Below are 23,788 nucleotides of genomic sequence, written 5' to 3' on the forward strand. Positions count from 1 at the left end.
TTCCAGGATAAGTCCAACTCTAACTGGATTCTGCCATGCCTTGGTCCAAACCAAGAAGTTATCGCCATAACAAGTCAATTCATTATACTCCCATTGTAAAATCATGCTCGATACCCGGTGTCACGCTGGCAATAAACTTGAGGAAAACAACTAGGTACTGATCCACCCGGATGGCATTTTGCTCTTCCTCATCGGCTTGAAGGACTTCCCACTCATCACCGCTTGGCTGATGCTGATCACCTAGTGAAAGGCCTTTCGTTTCGTCTACTAGTCCCTCGAGACCACCGCTGGTATGAAGGACACGGTTTGCTTCTTCGCGGGATTGTGTTTGTTTCAATTTGTCTCGACGAAGCTTAAGGGCAGCGTCAGCTCGATCGAGCAGAGTCTTCATGACTGATGCATGACGGCAAGGATGAACGGTAGCCATCTTGACACTACCATCGAACCAAGGAAAGTCTTCTAGCGTCACAGTCTTGTCTTTATAGTCGCCCACAATGTCCTCCATCATGAGATGCGGCGGGAGGGGCTCCGACGGTGAGAGGTAGCCAGATAGATAAAGGCGTGGTGTTCGATAGAAGTTAGAGTATGTGATGTAGAGGGTGTAAGTGCGCAGTGGTCTAGATGGTTATCTCGTATTAGTATTGAAAGAACTCGATGACACAGAATCATAGCTACTCTGGTTGTCAACGTTGAAGGGTATCACTGACTGCGTTGTGCCAGCTTGCCCAGCCGGCTCACGAATAATAGCTTCCTCATCGTCATCATCGTCTTCCATATCTGGGATCTCATCTTCATCTTCTTGTTCCCCCAGATTCCCAGATTCATCGACAGTTCGCACGTCCCGGATCCGCGCCTCTTGCTCGCTCTTGTTTGCAGCTGAATCAGGACCGCCACCAGTTCTCAACCAGCCATCATCACCATCAGCAGTAGTAGCACCTTCTGCGTTTCCGCCAGATAACATGTCCCTTACCAGCTCATCCTCGTGCCCTGCATCGCCAGCGAAATCATCATTCAGTCGCCGATGGCATGGAACTCCGCGGGTGACGAGGAACTGTTTGCCCTCTGGTAAATAGGAGACTCTCTTCGCTGGACTGGAAGCATCGGCCCAGGACCATGTAGGAAACTTGTATACCAGGTAGTCTCCAGCAAGTACAAATTCCTCGGGAGTGATTTGGCCAGTATTGCGGAATGTGGATGTTCGAGAAACGGGAGCGAGGCGATCCCGCCATGTTGATAATGTAGAATGTAGGATGTTCATATCGATCTAAACCCTATGGTGTTGTTGTAGAGAAGATGTAGAGAGCTGAACTGGAAATGCGGCGGGGAGAAAGACCGTTTGATAAGCGGTGGAGCACATGATCGACCCCGCGTGAGCTCATCGTTTGAAGTAGCCATTCACCGGACTTTGCCTGCTGCTCTTCAGGAACTGACTCGAAATTTGCACAGATCCCATCATTCTTTCTTTTTAAGTATTGACAAAAGAACGTGTCTGTCTGCGCATATTTGGGACAGTCACGTAAAAAAAAAGTCCAATGTCGAGCTTAAGGGTACAACCACTTTGAGACTGGCGAGATATCCACTGCTGTGTGAGGTTTCTCGCATCTTCGCTGGACGTGGTGACCTCGCAGCTAATTATGAGATCGGCCCAGGTTAGGCACGGTATCTCTTTCTGTTAGATAGTCTATATACTGAGGTTGGGCATTTCCACAACACGGGATCTTGTCCTCAAAACTAAGCCCAAGCCAAGTTCACCACTTTCCCACTCATTCGCCTTCCTCCATCATCCGCTTGCGTTCCAATTCTGCGTCTACTTCTTCGATTGACAGAGGAATTTTCCTAGATGTGTCCTTCCACTTCTCCAACTCAGCTCGCATAAACCCTTCTGTACTCTTCATACCGACCACCAGGAAACCAAGTTCCTCCCGGTCGACATCGAAAACTTCCCACCATTCATAATCGACTAGCTTCGATCCTTCTTCACGGGCTGCAAGATAAATGGCTGCTACTGCAAGGGCATTTGGCTGGTGTGTCACGTAGAGGAGTTGAGGAGAGAACAGGGAGGCGTTGAGGTACTCGACCGTTCGGCGGGCCACGGCAGTTTTCGTCACACCCAATGTTTGCAGGTAGGTGAGAGCAATAGTATGAGGGAGGGAAACGTGAGTGTCAAAGCTCAGAGTACGGAGAATCACAGACTCGATTCGAAGAAGAACCAGCCTTGCGGCCTGGTACCCGCCCTCTGTAAGAATGTAGCTATCTGAGGATGGGCGCTGCTTCGGAGACCCGCGGGGGTTTACAAACCAGAGCGGGGAGGCTTCTTGCGAAAGAAGAAGTGTGTAGACATTCAAGACGGAACGAGGGGAGGTGGGTTGGAACGATAATTTGGCTGTAAGGTATAGAGCGGCAGCTGATACATCCTATGAAGGGGGGGGGTTTTCAAGGTTAGATGTGCGAGGAAAGCTATGTCTATTCAGAGTCTGATTTACATACCTTGGCCGAGTAGATTCGTAGGCTACCCCCTTCAGCTCCGAGCCAAAAGCGTGTAAAGATGACAATCGCCTGGGCGATGATATCTTGTGACAAGTGCAAGAGAACACCGGCGGCCTGAATCAATTGCGTGCCGGCACATCGTATGGAGGCTTCTAGGTCAGCAGGGACACCATCAATTGATGAAGATGACGCTGAGAGCTGTTCTGCTGTGGCCAGAGCATTGGACAAATGGGTGAGACCGGAGTTGGAGGGTGCCATGAGAGGGGAAAGTTGATGATGACGACAAGGATGCTGTGAAAAGACGTTGAGATGAAGATATGCAGGAAACGTGGGTTTCGATGAGATGAAACGCGCAGATCACTTCATGCAGGTGGAGGAATGAGGTTGACGAGGCGTCTCAAACATTAGATCCCATTCAGTTGTCCCTCTCTTTTTTCTCGTTTCTCGTTCCTTCTTTTTCTCGTGTGGATCGAATAAATCGAATGAAGAATGGAGAGAAGATTCCACGGTGGAGCTAATTGAAGAAGTGGAGAGCAGTTCCAGCCACCGCTATTTCATCTTCCCAGCCTTGTTATTTGTTTGCAGTTGGTCAATAATACATGCAGGGAAAAAGAAATAAACATAATCAAAATAAAATAAACTAAGACTCTGGAACTAAACTAAGTCTCAGACATTCCCCTAAGATCTGACTGCTGTCAAAAGGTGAAACACCACTTGATCCTATACTGTACTCTGTACTGTGTACTCCTCCTTCATCTCCAAATCGTCTCATACTTCAACTTCTTTTCCTTCTCTTTCTCCACTCACACGTTGTTGCACACCAACGCCACAGCAACCTCTCATTCGACGTGGCATTACAATCTGGTCGGGCTTCCTCTGTATTTCCCTTTCTCCCTAACACCCAAACTCTCTCCTACCATGTCCGATCTATCCTCCTCGATCTCCCTACATTCCGATGAGTCCCAGGGGCCTCACGAGACCGTTGCCTCGTCGTCCCCAAAATCGTCGATCCCCTTGAACTCTCCAGAATCTCGTTTTCACAGCTTGCCTTCCCACCGTCGTGCCAATACTGAGTACTTTGCTCGGCCCCCTATCTTTGAAGAAGACATCTACGATCCAACCTCCACCAACGGCCCATCAAAACACAGCTTAGCCCCCTCGGCCCCCTCCTGGACCGATACATTTCCCAAAAAGAAGTTCGAAGAAAGAGCAAGGATCTTGTCAGATTGGTTCCAGGGTAGATCAGAACCAGTCAACTTGGGAATCGCAACACGTCCCAGTGGACGTGCGGACTCGAACGAAATGGAGAAAGGTCGTTTCACTACTCTACGCTCATCCCATAATCGAACAAACTCGAGCTTCACGTCATTATTTGGCTTGCGGAAACAAACCGAAGAGAAACCTCTTCCTCCAGCCCCCGCCGACGACAAGTTACTCAATCTAGATATCGAGGCGGCTTTGTCACTACCCAGCTCCGACCTTGACAATGAAGAAGCACTCGACACTTTCCGAGAAACTGCCAGCACGGTGCTGCGAGAGATGCAGGAAGCCTACAAAGAGCGGACCTTTGCCATGCACCAAGCACTAGTTGCTAAGAATGAGAAGCAAGAAGAGCTCGAAGAAACTCGAGCACGTGCTGATCATCTTAGGATGCAGCTAGATGGTATGGCGGCCAAGGTACTTGATCAGGAGAAGGCCATGAAGGCCATGGCCGAGGAGCTCGAACAGGAAAGGCGCATGCGCCAGCAGGAAGAAAGCCGCAGCCGCAGCCGCATGATGCGTGCAATCCCCCCCTGATGAAGAGATTCCCTCACTGGTGCTACAAACACCTCACCGCGGCGGCAAACGTGCAAGCCATGGTACCTTGACCAGTGACTCTGGATTTGAATCCGGAGACGAGAGTGTGGCCGATAGCGTCTTTTCACACAAAGAAGGCATCGAGTCTCCAACCTCGACACTGACGGCACCGTCTCCCAACCTGTCACAGGTTGTTTTATCCACCCCGACTGTGACCCCAACCCCGACACCGGCCATCCACAAGAATCTGGTCAACGCCACAAGCACTCCCACGCCGACGCGATCATCAGCTTATGATCGAGTCATCAAGGGCCTTGCCTCGACTCGACTGGGAAGCTCATTTGTTAGCAATAACGGTAACAACCAAACCTCATGCAATAACTGCCATGGAGTTCCAGCTTCGGAGGCTTGGAGTGTCATGGGCGTACTCAAGGATGAGAACCGTGGGTTGAAGACGCGACTAGGCGAGCTAGAGCTGGTTATTGATGACTGCATTGGACTCGTTGGCCCTTAAACTAGGTGTGAGTGAGGTGTTTGAATCGGATTTGGATGATGTCTTGCAAAGACCTGGTGTCTATATCATAGCGAGGGTGGCTTATTCTCTATGTTTCTTTTGTTATTTTCTACGAAACTTTCATTTTTATCTATTTACCAGTAGAAGAACCCGTGAATCCAAGAGATAATGAAGTCTTCTTGACATCAAATATAACTGGTTGAAGTAGAGCTTTGTGAGTAGTACACATATACTCTTAACTATAGTATTATGGATGAACCTCTGGTAGACCCTTGTAATGTGGGGATAAGCTTGGGGTGTGCTACGGGGTGCACACAACAGCAGGAACAAGGATGAATGATGATGATGATGATGGAGATAAAAGTAATATATAAAGACCTCCTATCTATCTTCATCATACTTTATTAAATGTACATAGATGCAGGTTGAAATCAACATGGCAAGGTGATTGCGAGTGTAAGGAGTCGACGTGGTGTGAAGACCAAGTGGCCTTAAATTAGCGCGGAAGCGAAAAGTGGCCAGCGAACCGCTTTCTGTGACTTTCCTCCCTCATCTCCTTCCGACCTCTTCTTCTTCTTCTCTTCCCCCCCTCTCTCCTTTTCTTCTTCCCTTTTCTTTTTCATCCCCCTAAAACCTGTCCGCTCTTTCTGCTGGTCTCTTTCCAGCTTCTCCTATTTCTTTTTCGACCGGAATTGGAGGGAAGACAGTCACCATGAGCGGCCGTGAGTTTCTTCCTTTACCTTGCACGCGATCGTCGCAATCCACCCCAGATTATATCCATCATGCACAATTGGTCTTGATCGATGCTAATCTTAATCAACAGTACGCTTCCTTGACTTGATCAAGCCCTTTACGCCCCTCCTTCCGGAGGTGGCTGCGCCTGAGACCAAGGTGCCCTTCAACCAGAAGCTGATGTGGACGGGTGTATGTTTTTGCTAATCCTCGCCATTCGCGCGATTTGACCGTATATGCTGATCTGGTTCTCCCTTTAGTTGACTCTCCTCATCTTCCTGGTCATGAGTCAGATGCCTTTGTACGGTATCGTCTCCTCCGATACCTCAGACCCCCTGTACTGGCTTCGTATGATGTTGGCCAGTAACCGTGGTACTCTGATGGAGTTGGGTATCACCCCTATCATCTCCTCCGGCATGGTTTTCCAGGTATGCGATTTCATTTCGATACGCGATATGTCTTAAAAGCAATTGAAGCTTACCCATTTCCCCCTTTAGCTCCTTGCCGGTACCCACCTCATCGACGTCAACCTTGACCTCAAGACCGACCGCGAGCTCTACCAGACCGCCCAGAAGCTGTTCGCCATCATCCTGTCCTTCGGTCAGGCCTGTGTGTACGTCCTGACTGGCCTCTATGGTCAGCCTAGCGACCTGGGTGCCGGTATCTGTGTTCTGCTCATTGTCCAGCTGGTCGTTGCCGGTCTGGTCGTTATTCTGCTGGATGAGCTGTTGCAGAAGGGCTACGGTCTGGGCAGTGGTATTTCCCTATTCATCGCTACCAACATTTGCGAGTCCATCGTCTGGAAGGCCTTCTCCCCCACTACCATCAACACTGGCCGTGGCCCCGAGTTCGAGGGTGCCATCATTGCCCTCTTCCACCTGCTCCTCACCTGGGACAACAAGCAGCGTGCTCTGTACGAGGCCTTCTACCGTCAGAACCTCCCCAACGTCATGAACCTTCTGTCCACTCTTCTCGTTTTCGCCGCTGTCATCTACCTGCAGGGCTTCCGCGTTGAGATCCCCGTCAAGTCCGCCCGCCAGCGTGGCATGCGCGGCTCTTACCCCGTCCGTCTGTTCTACACCTCCAACATGCCTATCATGCTCCAGTCGGCTCTGTCCTCCAACATCTTCCTGATCTCTCAGATGCTGTACTCTCGCTTCTCTGACAACATCCTTGTCAAGCTTCTCGGAGTCTGGGAGCCCCGTGAGGGATCTGCCCAGCTCTTCGCTTCCTCTGGTATTGCTTACTACATGTCTCCCCCTCTGAACTTCAAGGAGGCTCTCCTTGACCCTATCCACACTGCTGTCTACATTGCTTTCATGCTTGTTGCCTGTGCTCTCTTCTCCAAGACCTGGATCGAGGTCTCTGGCTCTGCTCCCCGCGATGTTGCCAAGCAGCTGAAGGACCAGGGTCTCGTTATGTCTGGTCACCGTGAGCAGAGCATGTACAAGGAGCTGAAGCGTGTTATCCCCACTGCTGCTGCCTTCGGTGGTGCCTGCATTGGAGCTCTCTCTGTTGCTTCCGATCTTCTTGGTGCTCTGGGCAGTGGTACTGGTATCCTGCTTGCCGTAACGTAAGTTTAGCTCGCTTTTTTTTTTCTTTTCTCTTGTCAATCATCACTGGATCGCACATACTAACATTGTGATTAGCATCATCTACGGCTACTTCGAAATTGCCGCCCGCGAGGGTGACATCGGTGCCGGTCTGAAGGGCCTGGTCCCCGGCAGCTAAATATGGAGAATGCTCTACACATTTCATGAGTAGTATGACGAAGGGCTCTTTTTTTCTTTTTGGAGTCTTTTGCCTTTCTCCGTTTATTTCTGTCCCATTTTTCTTTTTTTTAATTGCCGCTATTTCTTTTATAACAATCTTTGGGAGAATGAATTGGTGTGCAGATGTCTTGAGGGGCTGAGGTCAGTTCCCAACTGTGTCCTCGGCCATACTGGGACAAAATCTTTGAGTTCTGTTGTGTTGCCTGTCGCCAACAGTTGAAGCATCCATGTACAGGGTGCCTGTAACCATATTACCGATGAAAAACCAAATCAATTTCTTGTTCGATTGACGACGTATTGCGTAGTGACTGTCAAAGATATGACTAGCATAGTGTATCAATTTCCCTGCAGCTTCATTTTTCCCAGTTTTTAACATGTGCGCCATTCAAATATGCCAAGGAGACTTGCCTACCAGTCGGAATTATCCTCGGTGAGTGCAAACGGCGCGGCAAAGTTTATGTCGAGCATCAGTGGTAATTTTCTCGCCCGAGTCCATGCACTGCTAGAGAGAACATGCGAAGGGTCCTCTTTCCTTTTTTACTAAACACTAGTATTGAGGATTATCAGCAGATCTGAGCAAGTACATGCAATAGTTCACTAAATAAATAATAGACTAGGCAGATCAGCTCTATAGCCTGAAGTACTTTAGAGTACCATCAATACCGTACCGTACCATACAGTCTCCTCGGGTAACTTTCTGCAAGCTTAAATCGCGGCGAAGAAAGAGCCCCGCCGAAATTTTGGCCTGAGGCGAACTTGCGATTTGCGGTTGGCGGGGGACAACCATTTATCGTTTGACTCACTTCCCCATTTCTTGTTCTTCTTTTTAATCTTCCTTTCCCTCCTCCTCTTTTTCTTTTCTCTCTTCTATCTATACTTTTTTTTATTTCTCTCTCAATCTCTTCGAATCTTTCATTCTCCCTTCACAATGGCTCAGCAAAACGGTACCTCCAGCAATGACTTCACTGTCAAGGCTGGTCTGGCGCAGATGCTTAAGGGTGGCGTTATCATGGATGTAGTGAACGCCGAGCAGGTATGATATCGGAACATTTTTCTATATACCCAATTACTCTTTACTGATCGGTGATTCTTATATATCTAGGCCCGTATCGCTGAAGAGGCCGGCGCTGCTGCCGTTATGGCTCTCGAGCGTGTCCCCGCTGATATTCGTGTTGAAGGTGGCGTTGCGCGCATGTCAGACCCCAGCATGATCAAGGAAATTATGGAGGCTGTTACTATTCCTGTCATGGCCAAGGCCCGTATCGGTCACTTCGTTGAGTGCCAGGTACGTTGATCATTCCTTTCCTCCAATTTCCAAATTCTCGCAAAGCGGGAGCCTGCTTTAGCAGCGTGGGGTAATCAGAAATCAGCAGTATCAAGCTAACATTTTCAATTATTACATAGATCCTCGAGTCCATTGGTGTCGACTATATCGATGAGTCTGAAGTTCTGACCCCCGCCGACGATGTCTACCACGTTACCAAGACCCCCTTCAAGGTCCCCTTCGTCTGTGGCTGCCGCAACCTGGGCGAGGCCCTTCGCCGTATCTCCGAGGGTGCTGCTATGATCCGCACCAAGGGTGAGGCCGGTACCGGTGATGTCGTTGAGGCCGTTAAGCACATGCGCACTGTCAATGCCCAGATTAGCCGTGCTCGAGGTATCCTTCAGTCTAGCGCTGACCCTGAGCCTGAGCTGCGCGCTTATGCCCGTGAGCTTGAGGCCCCCCTACGAGCTTGTTCGTGAGTGTGCTGAGAAGGGCCGTCTGCCCGTTGTTAACTTCGCCGCTGGGGGTGTTGCTACTCCCGCTGATGCGGCACTGATGATGCAGCTGGGCTGCGACGGTGTCTTCGTTGGCTCTGGTATCTTCAAGTCTGGTGACCCCAAGAAGCGTGCTCGTGCTATTGTTCAGGCTACTACCCACTTCAAGGACCCCAAGGTCCTCGCTGAGGTTAGCGAGGGTCTGGGTGAGGCTATTGTTGGCATTAATGTTTCTCAGATGCCTGCTGGAGACAAGCTTGCTGGTCGTGGCTGGTAAACTTTTCTTCCTTTTTTCGTCCATAGCCCTTGATGTTTTCTTGTTCATTTGGTTTTTGTTCTTGGGGCGGATTTTAAAAAATATTGTATATGAGCCATGAGCCGATGCCTATCTATTTGCATGATGGATACACAAAATTCTAGAGTGTTCTTTCTTATTCAATTGATCCTCGAATTTGCAATTGAGGAATCTAAAATGACAATAAATTTCACTGTAAATATTGACAGCGTAATAGTTAATTGAAGATCAAGTCAAATCACCTCGAATAAATCTATCATCGCCACAAAAAGAACCTGCCACCGAAAACATCGGACCCGAACTTCACATTTAGCTTCGCCCCTTCTGAACCAGAAATCCTCCCGACAGAATAACCAACCAGCTCACAAACCTACAAATCCCCACGCAAGTCACAAGACGTGCGGGGAGGGAAGTACATACAGTACAAAAAACAGTCGACGGGGAAAAGCAGACCTCCGGCGCTTTGATAGGCTCTTTGCTCCGAACCACCGATCACTCCGAATGCCCTACGGAGTCAAGAGCATAAGGTCCGGCGCCCCCCATAATGCTCTCCGTAATGACTTGCCAATTGTACGGAGTACAGACTGGTACAGTGTTAACAATTTCTGCGTTTAACTCCATCCGGCGGAAGTTCAGGTCCGTCCCCCGGTTTGTTACGTGCAGAATGGGTCGGGAATATTTCTGGGCTCGCCGAGAATACCCGTTCGTTACGGTGTCAACGCTAATTTGGCCTTGTTTGGAAGGTGAATTGTATTTACTGATACGATGAGTGTATTATTCGTATTATGGTTTGTCATCATATAGTTCTGGCTAGGTTTAGATCTTTGAATGTTTGTGGTGGGTTAGTATATTCTTCTATCTCTAGTATTTTTGGTCAAAATAATGTTAATATCAAGTACATCATTCATACTCACTCTGTTCCCTCAATTTATATTCCTAGGTACTGTTAGAGATCATGCTTGCCTATAACCAGTTCGTACTATCTGTACTTGCCAGATCTTAAATGCAAATGATGTAGAAGAGTGCCAGTGAACGTCAGGATTTAGCTCATTCAGCTAAATTTGATCGACAAAAAAGTCAACCTCTAGATATACTCCCATCTTTCACCCCCGCATCGGAACATCGGAATAAGCGGTCGGGCCGCTTAGGCTCTCCCCGGACCAGTCAAGGGATACTACCAGCACACCAATCACATTACCCTTGTAACTCATCAACCACGTACAAAGTATTTCAACTTCAACTCTTACTTCAACGATTGTACCACCTAGATTCAATATGGCCAGGAAGGTCTCGACACAGGAAATTGCGAAACATACCCATGAGGATGATATTTGGATCGTGGTAAATGGAAAGGTATACGATGTGACCAAATTCGCACCAAGTCATCCTGGCGGTGCCGAAAGTATAAGCTCAATCCCCGTGCTTAGATTGATTTCAACGTTTAACTGATAAAATTCGAAGTCATTTACTCCTACGCTGGTCGTGACGCATCCAAAAAATACAACAGCACGCACTCCCCTTCGTTAATCAGTGATATCAACGAAAGTATCATCGGCGATCTAGACGAATCAACCATCACCGAAAACTGGTACAAGAAAGATGATATTCCCCATTCAGACTCTTCAACCCTGAACGAGAAACCCGCACTCAACGATATAATCAATCTAGATGACTTCGAATCAGTAGCCATGAAATCATTCAGTCCCAAATCATGGGCTTATCACAGCGGCGCAGCAAATGACTGCATCACCAGAGACGAGAATCGCGAATTCCTCCGCCGTATCTGGTTACGACCAGCCATAATGCGAGATGTATCCACGATAAAAACCAAATCAACTCTCTTCGGATGTAATCTTGATATACCCGTCTTCATTGCCCCCGTTGGAGCCGCAAAAATGAGCCATGAAGAAGGTGAATTACCTCTTACGAGGGGGGGCAGCATCTTCCGGAATCATCCACTGTATCTCGACAATGGCTTCGTACTCTCTTTCGGAAATTCTTGATCAAACTCCCTCTCAAGCATTCTACCAGCTATATATTAACAAAGATCGATCAAAGACAGAAGATCTTATTCGTCTCGCTGAGAAAAGCGGGAAAGTCAAAGCACTCTTTGTAACGGCTGATTTACCCGTGATGTCGAAGCGTGAGGCTGATGAAAGAATTAAGTTGGATGAAGGGGTTCAGTGGATTAATGTGGCTCGGGACAATAAATCCACAGGGAAAAAGAGTGCCGGGTTAGCGAAAGCGAATAGTTCATTCATTGATTCTTCGCTGAATTGGGAGGATTTACGCTGGTTACGGAGTATCTCGTCCCTTCCAATTGTGTTGAAGGGTGTTCAACGGGCGGAAGATGCTAGTCTTGCAATGAGAGCGGGTTTCAATGGCATTGTCATCAGTAATCATGGGGGGCGTGCGGCGGATACTACGGCACCGACAATCTTGGTTTTGTTGGAGATTCACAGGTACTGCCCTGAGATATTTGGGAACATGAAGGTCCTTGTTGATGGGGGTTTTCGCCGTGGCTCAGATGTCGTCAAGGCTATTTGTCTAGGTGCTTCTGCTGTGGGATTGGGAAGATCATTTGCATATGCCCTTAATTATGGACAGAGTGGTGTTGAGCATGCGGTGGACCGTGAGTATAAATGCACTATTATAATACTGGAGAGAGGAACTTTGGCTAACTTCAAGATATAGTCATTAAAGAGGAAATTCACACGGCTGCTCAATTAGTCGGAATGACGGACCTATTCCGGGATGCGAATCCGAGGTATATCAATACGGCCGCTATTGATCATCTTTTGCCTCCGAATTATGGTGTTTCTGCCGATGATGTACGGAGACGACTGAACAAACTTTAGTTTGGAAAATGTTGAATTTGGAAGATGACCTTCTAAATTTGATATACTTGGCATAGTGAGTGCTGGCTACTTTGGGCGGTAGAAGTCAAGGTTGATCTTGAAATTTCGGGGCCTTATCCACACTTTTTCCTGAATTCAGACTATCATATTGTCTTGTACATCTTTTATTTCTAGTAGTTGTATACCGGGGTCAAGCATTGACACTTATACAATTCGGTACATCTATAAGTCGATTTTGTTAAGCAGATCCATGAAATTCGCTGGGGTAATAAGGATACTGATATTCAAAATAGATAATAAACTTTTCAACGATATGGTATCTAGGTATTTCTCCATCGGTAGCTGTGAGATAGATTGCCAGAATAATGAATGGCCGTCGGCTTTCGTGGATGCCCTCTACGGCCAGTATTGCTTGCTGCAAAGCTTCCCGCCCTCTTTCATACGTTTTTCGCTTTGGATCCGTATGTTGCAGATTTCAAGAACCCCCTTTCTGTAAAGGATTGTGGCCTCATCGATCTCGGCGTCGTAAATCTTTAATTCACTGCGGCTCAAGAAGTTACCTGCCATCTGGCGGTCGATCCGCGTATTGGCCAAATCATCAATCCTCTTTTGACCTTCCTCCTGCGCCCTGATGGCATTTCCGTAGTTCAATCGTGTCTCGAGAATCCAGTGCCGCAGTTCATCTTCCTTCAATCCTTTGGGTAGATAGAGTCTGAACGCGTCGATTTGAAACCTGAGCTCGGGAGAGAAATCATAAAGATGATACTCCAACTTGATTATCTTGTCATAGGCTTCCTCAGTGAGTTGATATTCTGACTCGCGAAGTCGTCGCTCCTCTGCCTCGTGTTTGCGGGCCCTGACGTATGCTCCATACTCCTTCTTCTGGAACTCCATCATGCCATCTCTAAGAAGAAGCGATAATCCCAGAAGCTCCACGAAGGCCTCCTCGAATATATGGCTGCTTTCGTCATTGGTGCGGATGATAGACCACAGATGACTTGCCCTCAAGAAGTACATGTTTTTCTCATCTGTGCTGAGGTGTGGAAATTTGGGGATCTGATCCAGTCGGACGAGATCTCCCACAGTTGGAAAGGACCTGTTCGGACAAAACGTCGGCGAGACTGGCCACGGGGTGACTTCGGGCTGGTTGGGCCGGTCGGTCATCTTGATAGTAACTTCCCTTTGCAAGAAAGAGAAGATATAATGTCAGATGTAACCGACAAATGGAACGATCCAATCAGGCTATAATAAAATTACCCTCAGCGTTATCTGAGATGAGAGCAGATTGGTAAATGGGAGGTTGCAGTGGAGGAAATTTGTTGTTGTCGTGGAGGATGATGGACTGAAGAGGAAGGCGAGGAGTTCACCCAGAAGGAAAGCACGACACCGGCAGTTGCCCGAAATGGAATTCTCATTTCATCGATTCTCCCCAGGAAATCCACCGACGAATACACTCATCCACCTTTCGTAGTGCTTCCTTGTGTGCCTCTACTTCGAACCACTCCCGATGTTCCTTTCCACACTCTATACACTGGCCGAGGTCACGAATTCGAATATTCGCCAGCTCAAGATGAATGAGTCTCTCCACGCGATGTACATGCGGAACTTTTCGGCCTGGCATCAAGGTAGCTGTTTGGGGCCGAGGTTGTGGCGATCTAGCTGGGGACGAGTTTGCTGATGAAGATGGCGTATAAGGGTAATAGCGTATCAGAGTCAAATCGTGAGAACACTGACGCGTCCATTCTGCGAGTCTTCTGTGGACATTGCTAGTCCTGCCAATCTTCAATCTTATTGAACCAGGTGAGGTAGATGTTGGGTTGCTCGTCAGTGCGTTGAGGTCTCGTGCTGCGCTAATAGCATCACTAACACTGCGTGGCTGTGTTGGAGGTCGGAGAGTGTTGTCCTTCTGGGGGGGGCTGAGGCAGTAAAGATCTCGCTATTTCTTTGGGGACAGGCGGTTGCACTCTTACGTTTCCTCGCGAGTTAGTTGTTGGAGGTGTGACCCAGAACATGTAGATATAGCCTTCTTCATCGGCCTCTGAGATAGGTTTGGATAACTCTGCAAGAAGTGTCGATGTTGTTTGAGGCGGCAACGTTGATGGTATCCATGATAGAAGAGATTCCGTTTGCGAAGGTTTTCTGGAGATCTTATTTGGCCTCGAGGGCTTTTGCTGCCCGAATGATGAAGTTCTTCCGTGCTGAGAAGGTCGTCCTTGATATGGATTTTGCGGACGCCCAGAAGACATGGGTTTCTGGATGGGCTTGGATGGTCTGGCATCTTCATCGCTCTCTTCATCCACTATTTCAAAACAGCAGAAGGTCTTTTTCTTCTTCTTAGGGCGAGGGCGAGGTTTTTCGGCGAGCCCAGTTTGGTTCGTATGTCGCCTATTTGGGGGCTTCTGTGTTCCAGAGTTGAGATCAAGGACACCAAGTCGGTCCATAAGAGTGTCGATGCTAGTCCTTGGCTTCAGACTGCCCTCTGAATTTGCTGCTTGTGCTACTGGAGCTGAATTTGAAGCCTGGTCTTTATGTTGCCAGCAGTATAAGGAATCCACATCCACGGCATCCTGTCGAGGACCCTTCTTTCGAAGGATAGAGGCCGGTGATGGGCTTGGGGATGGTGTTACGGCGCGGCGACAGGGCCGACCTTGTGTTGTGATACCTCTACATGTTGTGGCAGGATTCCGAGAATCCGATCGTGGTAGCAAAGATTCTGGTGTGTTTGATATGTGAGACATCTGTGGTTGAGGCTTGAAAGAAGCCGAAGACGAGTCTACGCTCTAGATAAAAAGATCAACGCCAAGCTAAATTGGCGCCTACAGGGCTGTCGCCCGATGGCGATGCGGTGAAACACCGGCATGTAGGTCTTAGACTCCACTTGACCACGTCAGGCGCGAAGGCATGTTGAAGTATTTTTTTTTTGTTTTTGTAAATCGTCAGCTGCCTTTTTGGGTTAGCGCCGCCTTTTATAGCTTAGCGTCACACCGCCACATTGAGGCTCAGCATCATCTTGCATATGTATCTAGTTGCTAAAGGTGATCTATGAGATTCTGCGAATCAAATCCAATACAGTCTTATCTTTAGTCTGTGATGATTACTATTTTGGTAGTTATACTAATAGGTTCTTATCGATCGGGCGTGTTTTCCATCCTTAGGTACTGGGCATGTTCCTTTCGGTCTGGAGAAATTATATCCTTCGCCTCTGCTTATGAATTATATCACTTCTATGGGCTGGGTTTCACTATTTCATCATCCGTATATACTGTGCTCATGCGTATCATTGTCAAAGCTATGGTGGTCCTCTGGCGTTACTATATTGGTTGCCTTGTTACATCTGTTATCAGCGGTTAGTTGCTACTATTACTCTGCATGAAGTTGAAGAGCTGAAAAAAAATACTGACCTGCCAGACTGTCTCATATACTTGAGCTATGTGTACATAGATGGCGTCAATATTGGGAATAGTGAAAGCGCCTCCGAGATTGGAAGGCACCCTGGTCTCACCGAGAGAGGAAGGCACCATCTAATTGTAAAAGGCTTGGGCGGAGAGGAAGGAAATCAGAAGTGCAAAGAACATCGACGTAAAACGTTCTTAGCAATATTCTATGCATTTTTAGCGAGGATTTTATGTAAATACTACGAGATTTTGAGTTCAGAAGACAAAAAAGAAAGAAAAAGAAAGGCCAGGCCCAAGAGTCGAACTCGGATTACATAGACAGCACCCGAAGTCTGCTAGGGCACTACCAACTTGCACTAACCCGGCTGATTCGGACTAGGATTTCCCAGGGCTATACTATTGCCGGTAGTATGAGACTTATCATTGTTCTAGCACTGTCTATAGTAATTCTAATAGACAGTGCTAGTATATCTTCCTTTGTGTATCAGTCTGTGTGCTCTGGCTGATCTACTTGAATAATGAGCAGTCAAAGCACCTTGCATACTGAAACCCTTTTTTTTGCATTAAAGGATGGCTGGATATTAGGCAACTCGAACCCAAGAACGTAAAAAGCAAGCAGTCCCTTCCAGTGAATCATGATTCCAATATTCCATCATTGAATCAGCAAATTGATTTTGGGCACGCGAAATAAAAATCTTAAGTTTTCGAAGAGACATGCACAATAATTTTTCCTGCGCTGGAACCTTTCTTTAGATGCTTCAAAGCCTCGATCACTTGCTCGAATTCAAAGGTTGATTCAATGATTGTTGTTATCGACCCATCCGCAAGCCATTTTGCTAACTGCTCATAGTCCTCACGTACATTCTTTGTGAAGTACGGCACAAACTTACGGGGCGTTCCGCCCAGGAAGGTCGGCCTCAGAAGGCCATTTGAAATGGTTTTGAAGGTATCGAGAGATGCAGATCCTCCGACACTAACAAAGCGACCTTCTGGTTTGAGAAATCCTGGTGTCGTGGAAAAGAAGTCCTTTGGTGAGTTGCCAACGTTGTCTACCACAAGATCATAAATTTGACCTTCGGCTTTAAGTTCAGTAACTATATCGGTAATGCTGTAGTCGATTACTGAATCAGCACCTAGCTTTCTAACTAAATCGACTTTGCCAGTTGAGCAAGATGTCGTAACATGGCATCCGAGTGCTTTCGCAATTTGTATACCAAATGTTCCTGTTCCCCCGGAGCCTCCGTTGATGAAGACGCGGTCTCCGGGCTTGACGTAAGGCTTGATGCTCTGGTATGCTGTCATCCCAGTGGTGGGTACCCCGGCAGCTTTATCAAGATCCGTATCTTGAGGCAGCACTGCATAGTCCTCTCGAGATAGCACGACATACTCTGAAAATGAGCCATGCGCTTTCATGGGGTCGACACGTCCTAGAATGTTGTCGCCGGTCTTGACATCTGTCGATCCCTTGGCCACCGCTTCGACAATGCCGCTGAGATCCATGCCCAACACCTTTGGGAACTTAACAGCAGCACGAGACATGAATCCCATCTCCAGTACTTTGTAGTCTGCTGGGTTGAGACAGGCACTGGTGACGCGCACGAGAATTTCACCGTCCTTGAGGGCGGCTACATTGGGGCGTGCGACATTGTCCACAAGCTTGAGGTTTTCCTCTGTCAGGCCAGGAGCGGCCTGTTGCCACGCTTTCATAGTTTCGGTCATAGTTAATTGACCAATCGTACCCGTGCGTAGCAATTATGGTGAGCTTAAGAAATGTTTGGGGAACTTGCAAAAAGATCGCGGGGTTATGTATACTGATGACGTATCCCTGCCCTTACTCAGCAAAATAAAGGTAAGGCTTTGAGAGTCAAAACTATACTAGTATTTCCGAGACTATTGAGACTGATGGGAGATTAACCTATAAGTATTAAAATGTCTCGGAGGATTCCAAACTTGATTGCTGAGCATGTCTTGTACCAAAAAAAGAGTGATGCTTAAGAGATCTTCAGGCTGATCCACCCTAATACGGCTAGCGGGTGAAGGGGAACCAGTGCAATATACGGACTAACCAGCAAAATAGTTATAGCCTACTCCAGTAGGCTATACCTATTTTCTGGCGGATTAAATAATATGGCAGAGCGGAAACAAAGTCATGGATGGTAATTATATTTCAGGTTTATGAGTAATACAGGACGCATATCAGAAACAACTTGAAATGTGTGTTTAACAGGTGTTAGTGTTGATAGCCCTAATGTTGATCAATATATATCATGCTGAGGTAGTACCACTGAACGTAGTATGTTCAGTACCACACTTGCAGCCGGACCGACTACGTACTAATTTCTGTTTAGTGGATACTATCTACTTCCAATAGCTTAGAGTCAGCAATATCCGACAATACACGGTATCTAAACTGATACCATCAGATTCTCTAGCTAATGTAGGTCCCGGAATTGACAAAATGTAATTTATCAATTTTATTGCTTATTATTATATATCTAGGAAAAGACTGGCCTTATATCAACCAGCTCGCGTAGCTCAGTTGGTAGAGCGCGGCACTAGTAATGCCGAGGTCTTCAGTTCAAATCTGGACGTGAGCATTTCTTTTTTTTGTCACCTTTCTTTCCTCTCTATATTTTTTTGTTCGGCCCCATTCTTTTCTTTGTTATTCAAACCCTGTTTCAATTTCAATCAGTTATTAGCCCACTTCAAAACCAAATGCGTTCCATACGGCGAAACCGTTCAATATCAACCGTGGTAAGGTCGCGATAAGGGGAGATCGACTACAGGCTCAACGGTCCATTTCCCATAAGCATCCTTCGCCAAAAAAAAAAAAACCAACATTTGCTGACTACCCTTCCTAGGCCTAGGGAATTCCAATCTAGATTGAAGTTTCAATATACGGATTCAAAATACCTGCTTAACCCTAGTATATATTGCCAACATTCAGACTACGGAGTCAGCCACTGCTGAACTATGTAGACTAGTGTATGCGACTCCGCAGAACATACTTCGCATTCGACCTATCTTGCTGCTCCCTCATCGCCAAGGTGGAATAATACTTATGGGTCTATTTCTAAGCAAGGCTAGACTTAAGCTGATCGTAATCACAAGTACAAATTGTGAACCCAGCTCCGCCTTGATGCACCGCAGCCTTGTGACAAGGCTTGGCGTCTGAAGAATAGTACTACTATCTTAGTTCTTTCTCCTCAATCCTTCTCCTCTCAACCAAGTTGTTTTCACGGGATATCTCGTTGAGTCTCTCATAATTTGATATGGATTGGAGAAACATCCTTTTCACCTTGGCTCTAACCCAGTTGGGCTGGGCGGACAATATCATCACGGCGAGTGGCTCCCTTCCGACAGGCCAGCAAGGATGGGCCCGAAGTGGCAACTCTTGTGAGTGTACATGGGTCAATCCTTGAATGAGCACCCGCTGATAAATGTATATTCTATTCAGGGTCATCGGTGACCTGTGATGACCCCAGTCAAACATTTGTTATGTCAAGCACTTATGGCCGATGTTGCACGAATACCCATCTCAACTGTGGATTCGCAACCAGCTGCATTGACACTGCCACGGAGACGGGGGCAACGATATTCTATGGAGGAGATGGCGGATCTTCTGTCTGGTGAGTTTGCAACTCATGATAATGGACATTATTTCCTCGATGTACTAACCCAAATTCGTCGACAGTGCATCGGGCAATACGTGCGTATTCATGCAGATCTTCGAATATGCGACAACAGAAACTCCAGTTTTTGATATCTGGTGTGCAAGTGACTGGCCTGAATCTGCTTATACCATTTTCCGCTCAACTGCACCAGCAACCACAACAACTGGTAGGACTCTTATTTCGAACGATGAAGAATGATAGCTAATTGGGATACTTATAGACTCCCAACCAACGACGACCGCAACGCCAGGCTCTTCTCCCACTTCAACCATGGCCGCCGCTACAACGACCGCAAGCAACGCAAATGATGGAGAAAATAAGGAAAGCAAAGCATGGATTGCCGGAGCAGTCATCGGTCCTGTTGCAGGATGTGCAATTCTTGGAGCCCTGGGGTTTTGGCTAGTCCGTCGCAGGCGCAGCCAAAGTGAGGGAAACATAGCGAATCAAGGGCAGGATAAGGGCTATTTCCAGCCAGGTCAAGGTCAGGGATATTCTGAGCTTGCCAATAACACTGTGCCTCAGGAATTGCCTGCTTACTCTACAGGTAATGCAGGGAAGAGTGAGCCAACTGAGCTTCCCTCAACTAATACCAGGTGAGGTGGGTGCTGGATCTTGATTGTAATCGCATAGTCTGGCGTGGTCGAGCATTTAAGGATGGAGCCATATATGTAGAGTACATCTAAGCCCATATCACATGGGCTTGGATGTACTGCACTAGTAATGATATTATTGAAATTCGAGAGGTCATGGCGAGGACAGCCTTCATCATTTACTCTGGAGAGTCAATGATGAAAATAGTACGTAAACAGCAAAGTTGAAGAACCTTGAAACCAGCATTGTGGCTCCAGGGCTTGAGATCTAACACGCATTCCAAAAGACTCTGCAACTCTATCACCTGCCACGACATGATGTCGATGGTCTATATAAATTGCTTCCGGATTGGGGAGCTGCTTTCAGCCCCCGTAAATGCCAGTGGATATCTAAGAAATTTTCGGTCACCTAAAACTCCCCATCATAATCATTGGATGTCTTTACTGCGCATAGTCAAAGCTCATGTTGCGACATTTAAGCCAGAAAGACCTGACCAGCTCAAGAGTCTGAGACCGCGCACCCCTCGCAACCATGAGCGACTCCAGGAACCGTGATTTGTCCTGTGGAGAGAAGACTGGCACTCGATTACCATTTGAATCTATCACGTGTGCATCAAGCTTCTCCAATGCAGAGGCGATGCCTGGGCGTGCTTGTCTCGTTCTGGCGAAGATCGTCCGCCGGAGCGCATCGTTGAGGGATGGCAGATCTGATCTAGAGCAACGACCGGCGAGCTGGGTGATCAAAGTATTGCATAGTAGGGGAATCAACTGATCCAAGATCGAGTCAATCATTGCTGTTTGTTCAGGGTTGCTACCACGAAGCTCTACCATCGAGACCCAGAAACTAGAACCCGAGCGGATTGTTAGCGGTTCGGGTCGGCCCAATGCATGGAGAGTGAATTTCAACAAGGTGATAAAGACTGGCGGACCCTCGACATCTGAAGTGGCAAGTGGCCTGGTAAGCGCAAAGAAGACATCGTGGTACTTAGGTAGTAGACGGGCCAGGAAATCTATCCCAGCATTGGCAGTTTCTGGATCGTACGTATCCGGATTTTCGAGCATTATGGTGAAGAGTTTGGCAACATGTTCTATCAAAGCCGCAGCTTCATTGCGAATCTGTCCCGCATGAGAGGCGTGTGAAGCAAGGAAAGAAGAAGCAGTAGCCATAATGACATCTGTCCCAGATATTCCCAGAGGGAAGTTCTTAAAAAAGTCAACCGTTAAATGCGGAGGGAAGACAAAAAGACCAGCCGACTCGGTGTAGCCAGCCTTGAGGATATCACACGCCGAATCTATAATGCCGCTATCCACCGGGAAGTCCGAGATGAGCAAGCGCATCGCTTCCATGATCAATTGTTGAGCCCAAGCGCCCGGCCCAGCATTCCAAAAAGATGGTGGGTTTGGCATTTGATCCTCTGATGTATCAAGGTTGATAACGTCTTCTGAGTCTGCACGGAGCCCTCTTCCGATGCTGGCTATACAGCTCAGTACGAGATGGGCGTGAGCTTGACCCAGTTCATACGACGAGGTAGCTTCTTTCCGTGCCCTTTGAGCCTCTTGAACGAAAAACTCCAGGATTCTCTCAAGTGTTTCAACCTTCTCCTGATCAGTGGGCAACCTTTGGATGATCGTGGCTATACCCTCCAAGACCTTCGGCATTGTCGATACAGTCGCTGTTGGCTTGTTGCGGAACCGGTCAAACTGATCGAGGAATATAGGGAGTTCGGCCGTTAGAACACGAGCACAAGACTTTGACAACGTCAATATAGACCGCGAGGCTGCCTGAGCGCATGGCTCAAAGCTGAGTGACTCGAAGAGAATGTTCAAAACACCCGCAAGTAGAGTGTTGTGTCGTTCAAAGTAAGATTCATATTTTCCAAATGTGTCAACCAGTGTTTGGCGTGCCTTGAGGGGTATTTTTGCTTCGCTGCCAGTACAAAGATTTGAAAAAGCATCGCTCCCAAATATAGCGTCCAGACATTGGTCTGCATGTCCATTCTCATCGACTGCCTCGGAGAGTTGGGCAATGCAAAACATCGCAGCCTCAAATGCCCGCCAATCGTGATTTTCGAGGTGAGTTGTTGCGCTCTTTTGGAACACACTCACCAACTCAACGCCCAGGATTGGATATGCTGATAGAAGGTAGTCGCAGGCTTCATAGCGGAAGGCGTTGAATTCTGCCTTTTCATCTTCACTCCAGCTTTCAAAATCCTCGCCAGTTGGGTAAAGAAGTTTGTTGAATAGCCCGAGAACAACTTCTGCTAACTGACCTTTGACTAATTGATATCGAGGGTCCTCGGAGTTCAACTCGCCGGGGACACATTCAGCAATTTCACTCCAGTACTCCAGAGCACGGGGAGTTGCAGGGTCATCGATTGATGCATATCCTGGCGTTTTGAATATACCGTGGACAATAGTCAGAATTCCGACATTCTCGGGCTTTATTGGGTCACTGAATAAATCCAAGTGAACGTATGAGAGGTATGCTACAAGCAAGTCGACATATGCCATGCTCTCATCTCCTTCATCTCCTTTAGTGATAGCGACTATGTGCATGGCCACAATCGAGTCAGATAGGATTTGCGATAAAGCCCAGATAGAATTGTCATCAAAAGCCCAGCGGCGATTTTCAAAAGCTTGCGTCAGTACTGTAGCCGCACTCTCGCTCAGCGTGGGTACCCGAAGCATTTTAATGATGTCTTGACCGCATGAAATTGCAATACGCTGGAGGCCTTCCCCAGTAGAAGTATACCGACTTGCGTAGACGCCTAGCCAGGCCTTTCGATGAAAGGCATATCAGTATGTACAGTATAAAATATATGAGGGTTAGGACAGAAATCTGACTCACCTTCCAGGAGCCCATGGCTTCGTTTCCTAATGTGACTTCTGTGGAATCTTCTCGGAGGGCAGCCTCAGAGTTCGAGATTTGCTGCATGATGTATCGCACCAGCAAGAAGCCATCCTCAATATTGGATTGGCTTCTTTCCAAGATCGATTTGGCATCTCGAGGTTCAACCTCTAAGCGCAATCCATCTTCGGCTAGCGCCACCGAGAAAAAGGCTAACGCCAACGCTTGTTGTGTATTCAATGCAGGTAGAACCCCATCTAGAAAATTTACTGTTTGGGCCTGTTCTTCAGAGACGTATCCACCATGAGCAAGACTAGCTGCCAGCTGCCATATAGCGATTTTCCATGAGCATTTAGGGTGTCTGAAAATAGTCGTCAAGCTAGACGCAAGTTTCCTAATCACCATGGCCTGTTCGCCCTCGTTTACGATAGCGACAAAATGGTTGATCAGCTGTGCCAAGATCTCCAATGACATAGTCTCATCAATATCACCACTGTTTGAATTCAAAATTTAGCAAGGGACGTTGAGTTGATGAGTATATTCATATGTTGTTGCTAGGAGACAAGACATATATATACCTTGATACATTGACCTTCACTGTGAACGTGAGAGCTCCCATGAAGCGATGATGGGCCGATCGCTCCCGTAAGAGGGAGTCCGCAATTTCCCAAGCATTTTCGCCTTTCTGGAGTTGCTGTAGCCGTGTTTGAATTTCATTGATTCGAGCTGGATCGCGCTGATTGCCCGGATGATAGAGTTGACTGACCAGCTAGGAGAATGTTAGAATACTTTCGAATCGATTGATCTTCACAGGTGCCTTACCGCGTGTGACTCTGACACCGGCCCTCCAGCACCGAAATCAGATCCTGAGAGTTGCGACGCCATGATTTACTCATCAGGCACACATGGGCGGGGATGGAAGTGTAAAGGAGGAAAAAGGAACAGTATACACAACGTCACGTGCTGATAGCCACCTTTCTGCCGGTGATTCGATATGATAATAAATTCCATTGGCTGAAATAGAAGCGGTCAGGATAGCGGTCAAACGCGGGGCTTCCAGAGTAGAAA

The 23,788-nt window shown here is 47.5% G+C and overlaps 11 protein-coding genes across 11 annotated transcripts; 5 read left to right on the forward strand and 6 right to left on the reverse strand.

Moving 5' to 3' along the window:
• Positions 1-82: 82 nt before the first annotated feature.
• N7469_002665 (ATG3/ATG10 family protein) lies at positions 83-1,258 on the reverse strand (the record flags this gene model as incomplete). Its single annotated transcript, XM_056641585.1, has 2 exons — positions 83-617; positions 708-1,258. 2 exons carry the CDS (start codon positions 1,256-1,258, stop codon positions 83-85), a joined length of 1,086 nt encoding a protein of 361 aa, XP_056504079.1.
• A 505-nt stretch (positions 1,259-1,763) lies between these two features.
• Positions 1,764-2,745, reverse strand: N7469_002666 (putative cyclin; the record flags this gene model as incomplete). Its single annotated transcript, XM_056641586.1, has 2 exons — positions 1,764-2,414; positions 2,488-2,745. 2 exons carry the CDS (start codon positions 2,743-2,745, stop codon positions 1,764-1,766), a joined length of 909 nt encoding a protein of 302 aa, XP_056504080.1.
• A 660-nt stretch (positions 2,746-3,405) lies between these two features.
• On the forward strand, positions 3,406-4,798 carry N7469_002667 (uncharacterized protein; the record flags this gene model as incomplete). The annotated part of the gene is made up of 2 exons (XM_056641587.1): positions 3,406-4,267; positions 4,290-4,798. The coding sequence occupies 2 exons, from the start codon at positions 3,406-3,408 to the stop codon at positions 4,796-4,798; spliced, it is 1,371 nt and encodes a 456-aa protein (XP_056504081.1).
• A 633-nt stretch (positions 4,799-5,431) lies between these two features.
• Positions 5,432-7,261, forward strand: N7469_002668 (translocon subunit SEC61; the record flags this gene model as incomplete). Its single annotated transcript, XM_056641588.1, has 5 exons — positions 5,432-5,520; positions 5,622-5,722; positions 5,791-5,958; positions 6,028-7,103; positions 7,180-7,261. The coding sequence occupies exons 1-5, from the start codon at positions 5,511-5,513 to the stop codon at positions 7,259-7,261; spliced, it is 1,437 nt and encodes a 478-aa protein (XP_056504082.1). The 5' UTR covers positions 5,432-5,510.
• Positions 7,262-8,230: 969 nt separating this feature from the next.
• Positions 8,231-9,337, forward strand: N7469_002669 (pyridoxal 5'-phosphate synthase subunit PdxS; the record flags this gene model as incomplete). The annotated part of the gene is made up of 4 exons (XM_056641589.1): positions 8,231-8,335; positions 8,405-8,587; positions 8,707-8,969; positions 9,022-9,337. The coding sequence occupies 4 exons, from the start codon at positions 8,231-8,233 to the stop codon at positions 9,335-9,337; spliced, it is 867 nt and encodes a 288-aa protein (XP_056504083.1).
• A 1,293-nt stretch (positions 9,338-10,630) lies between these two features.
• Positions 10,631-12,213, forward strand: N7469_002670 (FMN-dependent alpha-hydroxy acid dehydrogenase family protein; the record flags this gene model as incomplete). Its single annotated transcript, XM_056641590.1, is given in 4 exon segments — positions 10,631-10,757; positions 10,817-11,266; positions 11,286-11,987; positions 12,050-12,213. 4 exon segments carry the CDS (start codon positions 10,631-10,633, stop codon positions 12,211-12,213), a joined length of 1,443 nt encoding a protein of 480 aa, XP_056504084.1.
• Positions 12,214-12,609: 396 nt separating this feature from the next.
• On the reverse strand, positions 12,610-13,377 carry N7469_002671 (transcription initiation factor TFIID subunit 12; the record flags this gene model as incomplete). Its single annotated transcript, XM_056641591.1, has 1 exon — positions 12,610-13,377. One exon carries the CDS (start codon positions 13,375-13,377, stop codon positions 12,610-12,612), a length of 768 nt encoding a protein of 255 aa, XP_056504085.1.
• Positions 13,378-13,624: 247 nt separating this feature from the next.
• N7469_002672 (uncharacterized protein) lies at positions 13,625-14,951 on the reverse strand (the record flags this gene model as incomplete). The annotated part of the gene is made up of 2 exons (XM_056641592.1): positions 13,625-14,149; positions 14,184-14,951. 2 exons carry the CDS (start codon positions 14,949-14,951, stop codon positions 13,625-13,627), a joined length of 1,293 nt encoding a protein of 430 aa, XP_056504086.1.
• Positions 14,952-16,304: 1,353 nt separating this feature from the next.
• N7469_002673 (NAD(P)-dependent alcohol dehydrogenase) lies at positions 16,305-17,327 on the reverse strand (the record flags this gene model as incomplete). Its single annotated transcript, XM_056641593.1, has 1 exon — positions 16,305-17,327. The coding sequence occupies one exon, from the start codon at positions 17,325-17,327 to the stop codon at positions 16,305-16,307; it is 1,023 nt and encodes a 340-aa protein (XP_056504087.1).
• A 1,553-nt stretch (positions 17,328-18,880) lies between these two features.
• On the forward strand, positions 18,881-19,879 carry N7469_002674 (EGFR-like transmembrane domain-containing protein; the record flags this gene model as incomplete). Its single annotated transcript, XM_056641594.1, has 4 exons — positions 18,881-19,004; positions 19,066-19,237; positions 19,303-19,448; positions 19,503-19,879. 4 exons carry the CDS (start codon positions 18,881-18,883, stop codon positions 19,877-19,879), a joined length of 819 nt encoding a protein of 272 aa, XP_056504088.1.
• Positions 19,880-20,313: 434 nt separating this feature from the next.
• N7469_002675 (putative importin 13) lies at positions 20,314-23,605 on the reverse strand (the record flags this gene model as incomplete). The annotated part of the gene is made up of 4 exons (XM_056641595.1): positions 20,314-22,650; positions 22,721-23,213; positions 23,299-23,489; positions 23,543-23,605. 4 exons carry the CDS (start codon positions 23,603-23,605, stop codon positions 20,314-20,316), a joined length of 3,084 nt encoding a protein of 1,027 aa, XP_056504089.1.
• Between the last annotated feature and the right edge of the window lie 183 nt (positions 23,606-23,788).

This window comes from Penicillium citrinum (genome assembly GCF_028827155.1).
Source record: "Penicillium citrinum strain IBT 23319 chromosome Unknown utg000002l:1.0-3833315.0:1.0-3834789.0, whole genome shotgun sequence".
Taxonomy (NCBI): domain Eukaryota; kingdom Fungi; phylum Ascomycota; class Eurotiomycetes; order Eurotiales; family Aspergillaceae; genus Penicillium; species Penicillium citrinum.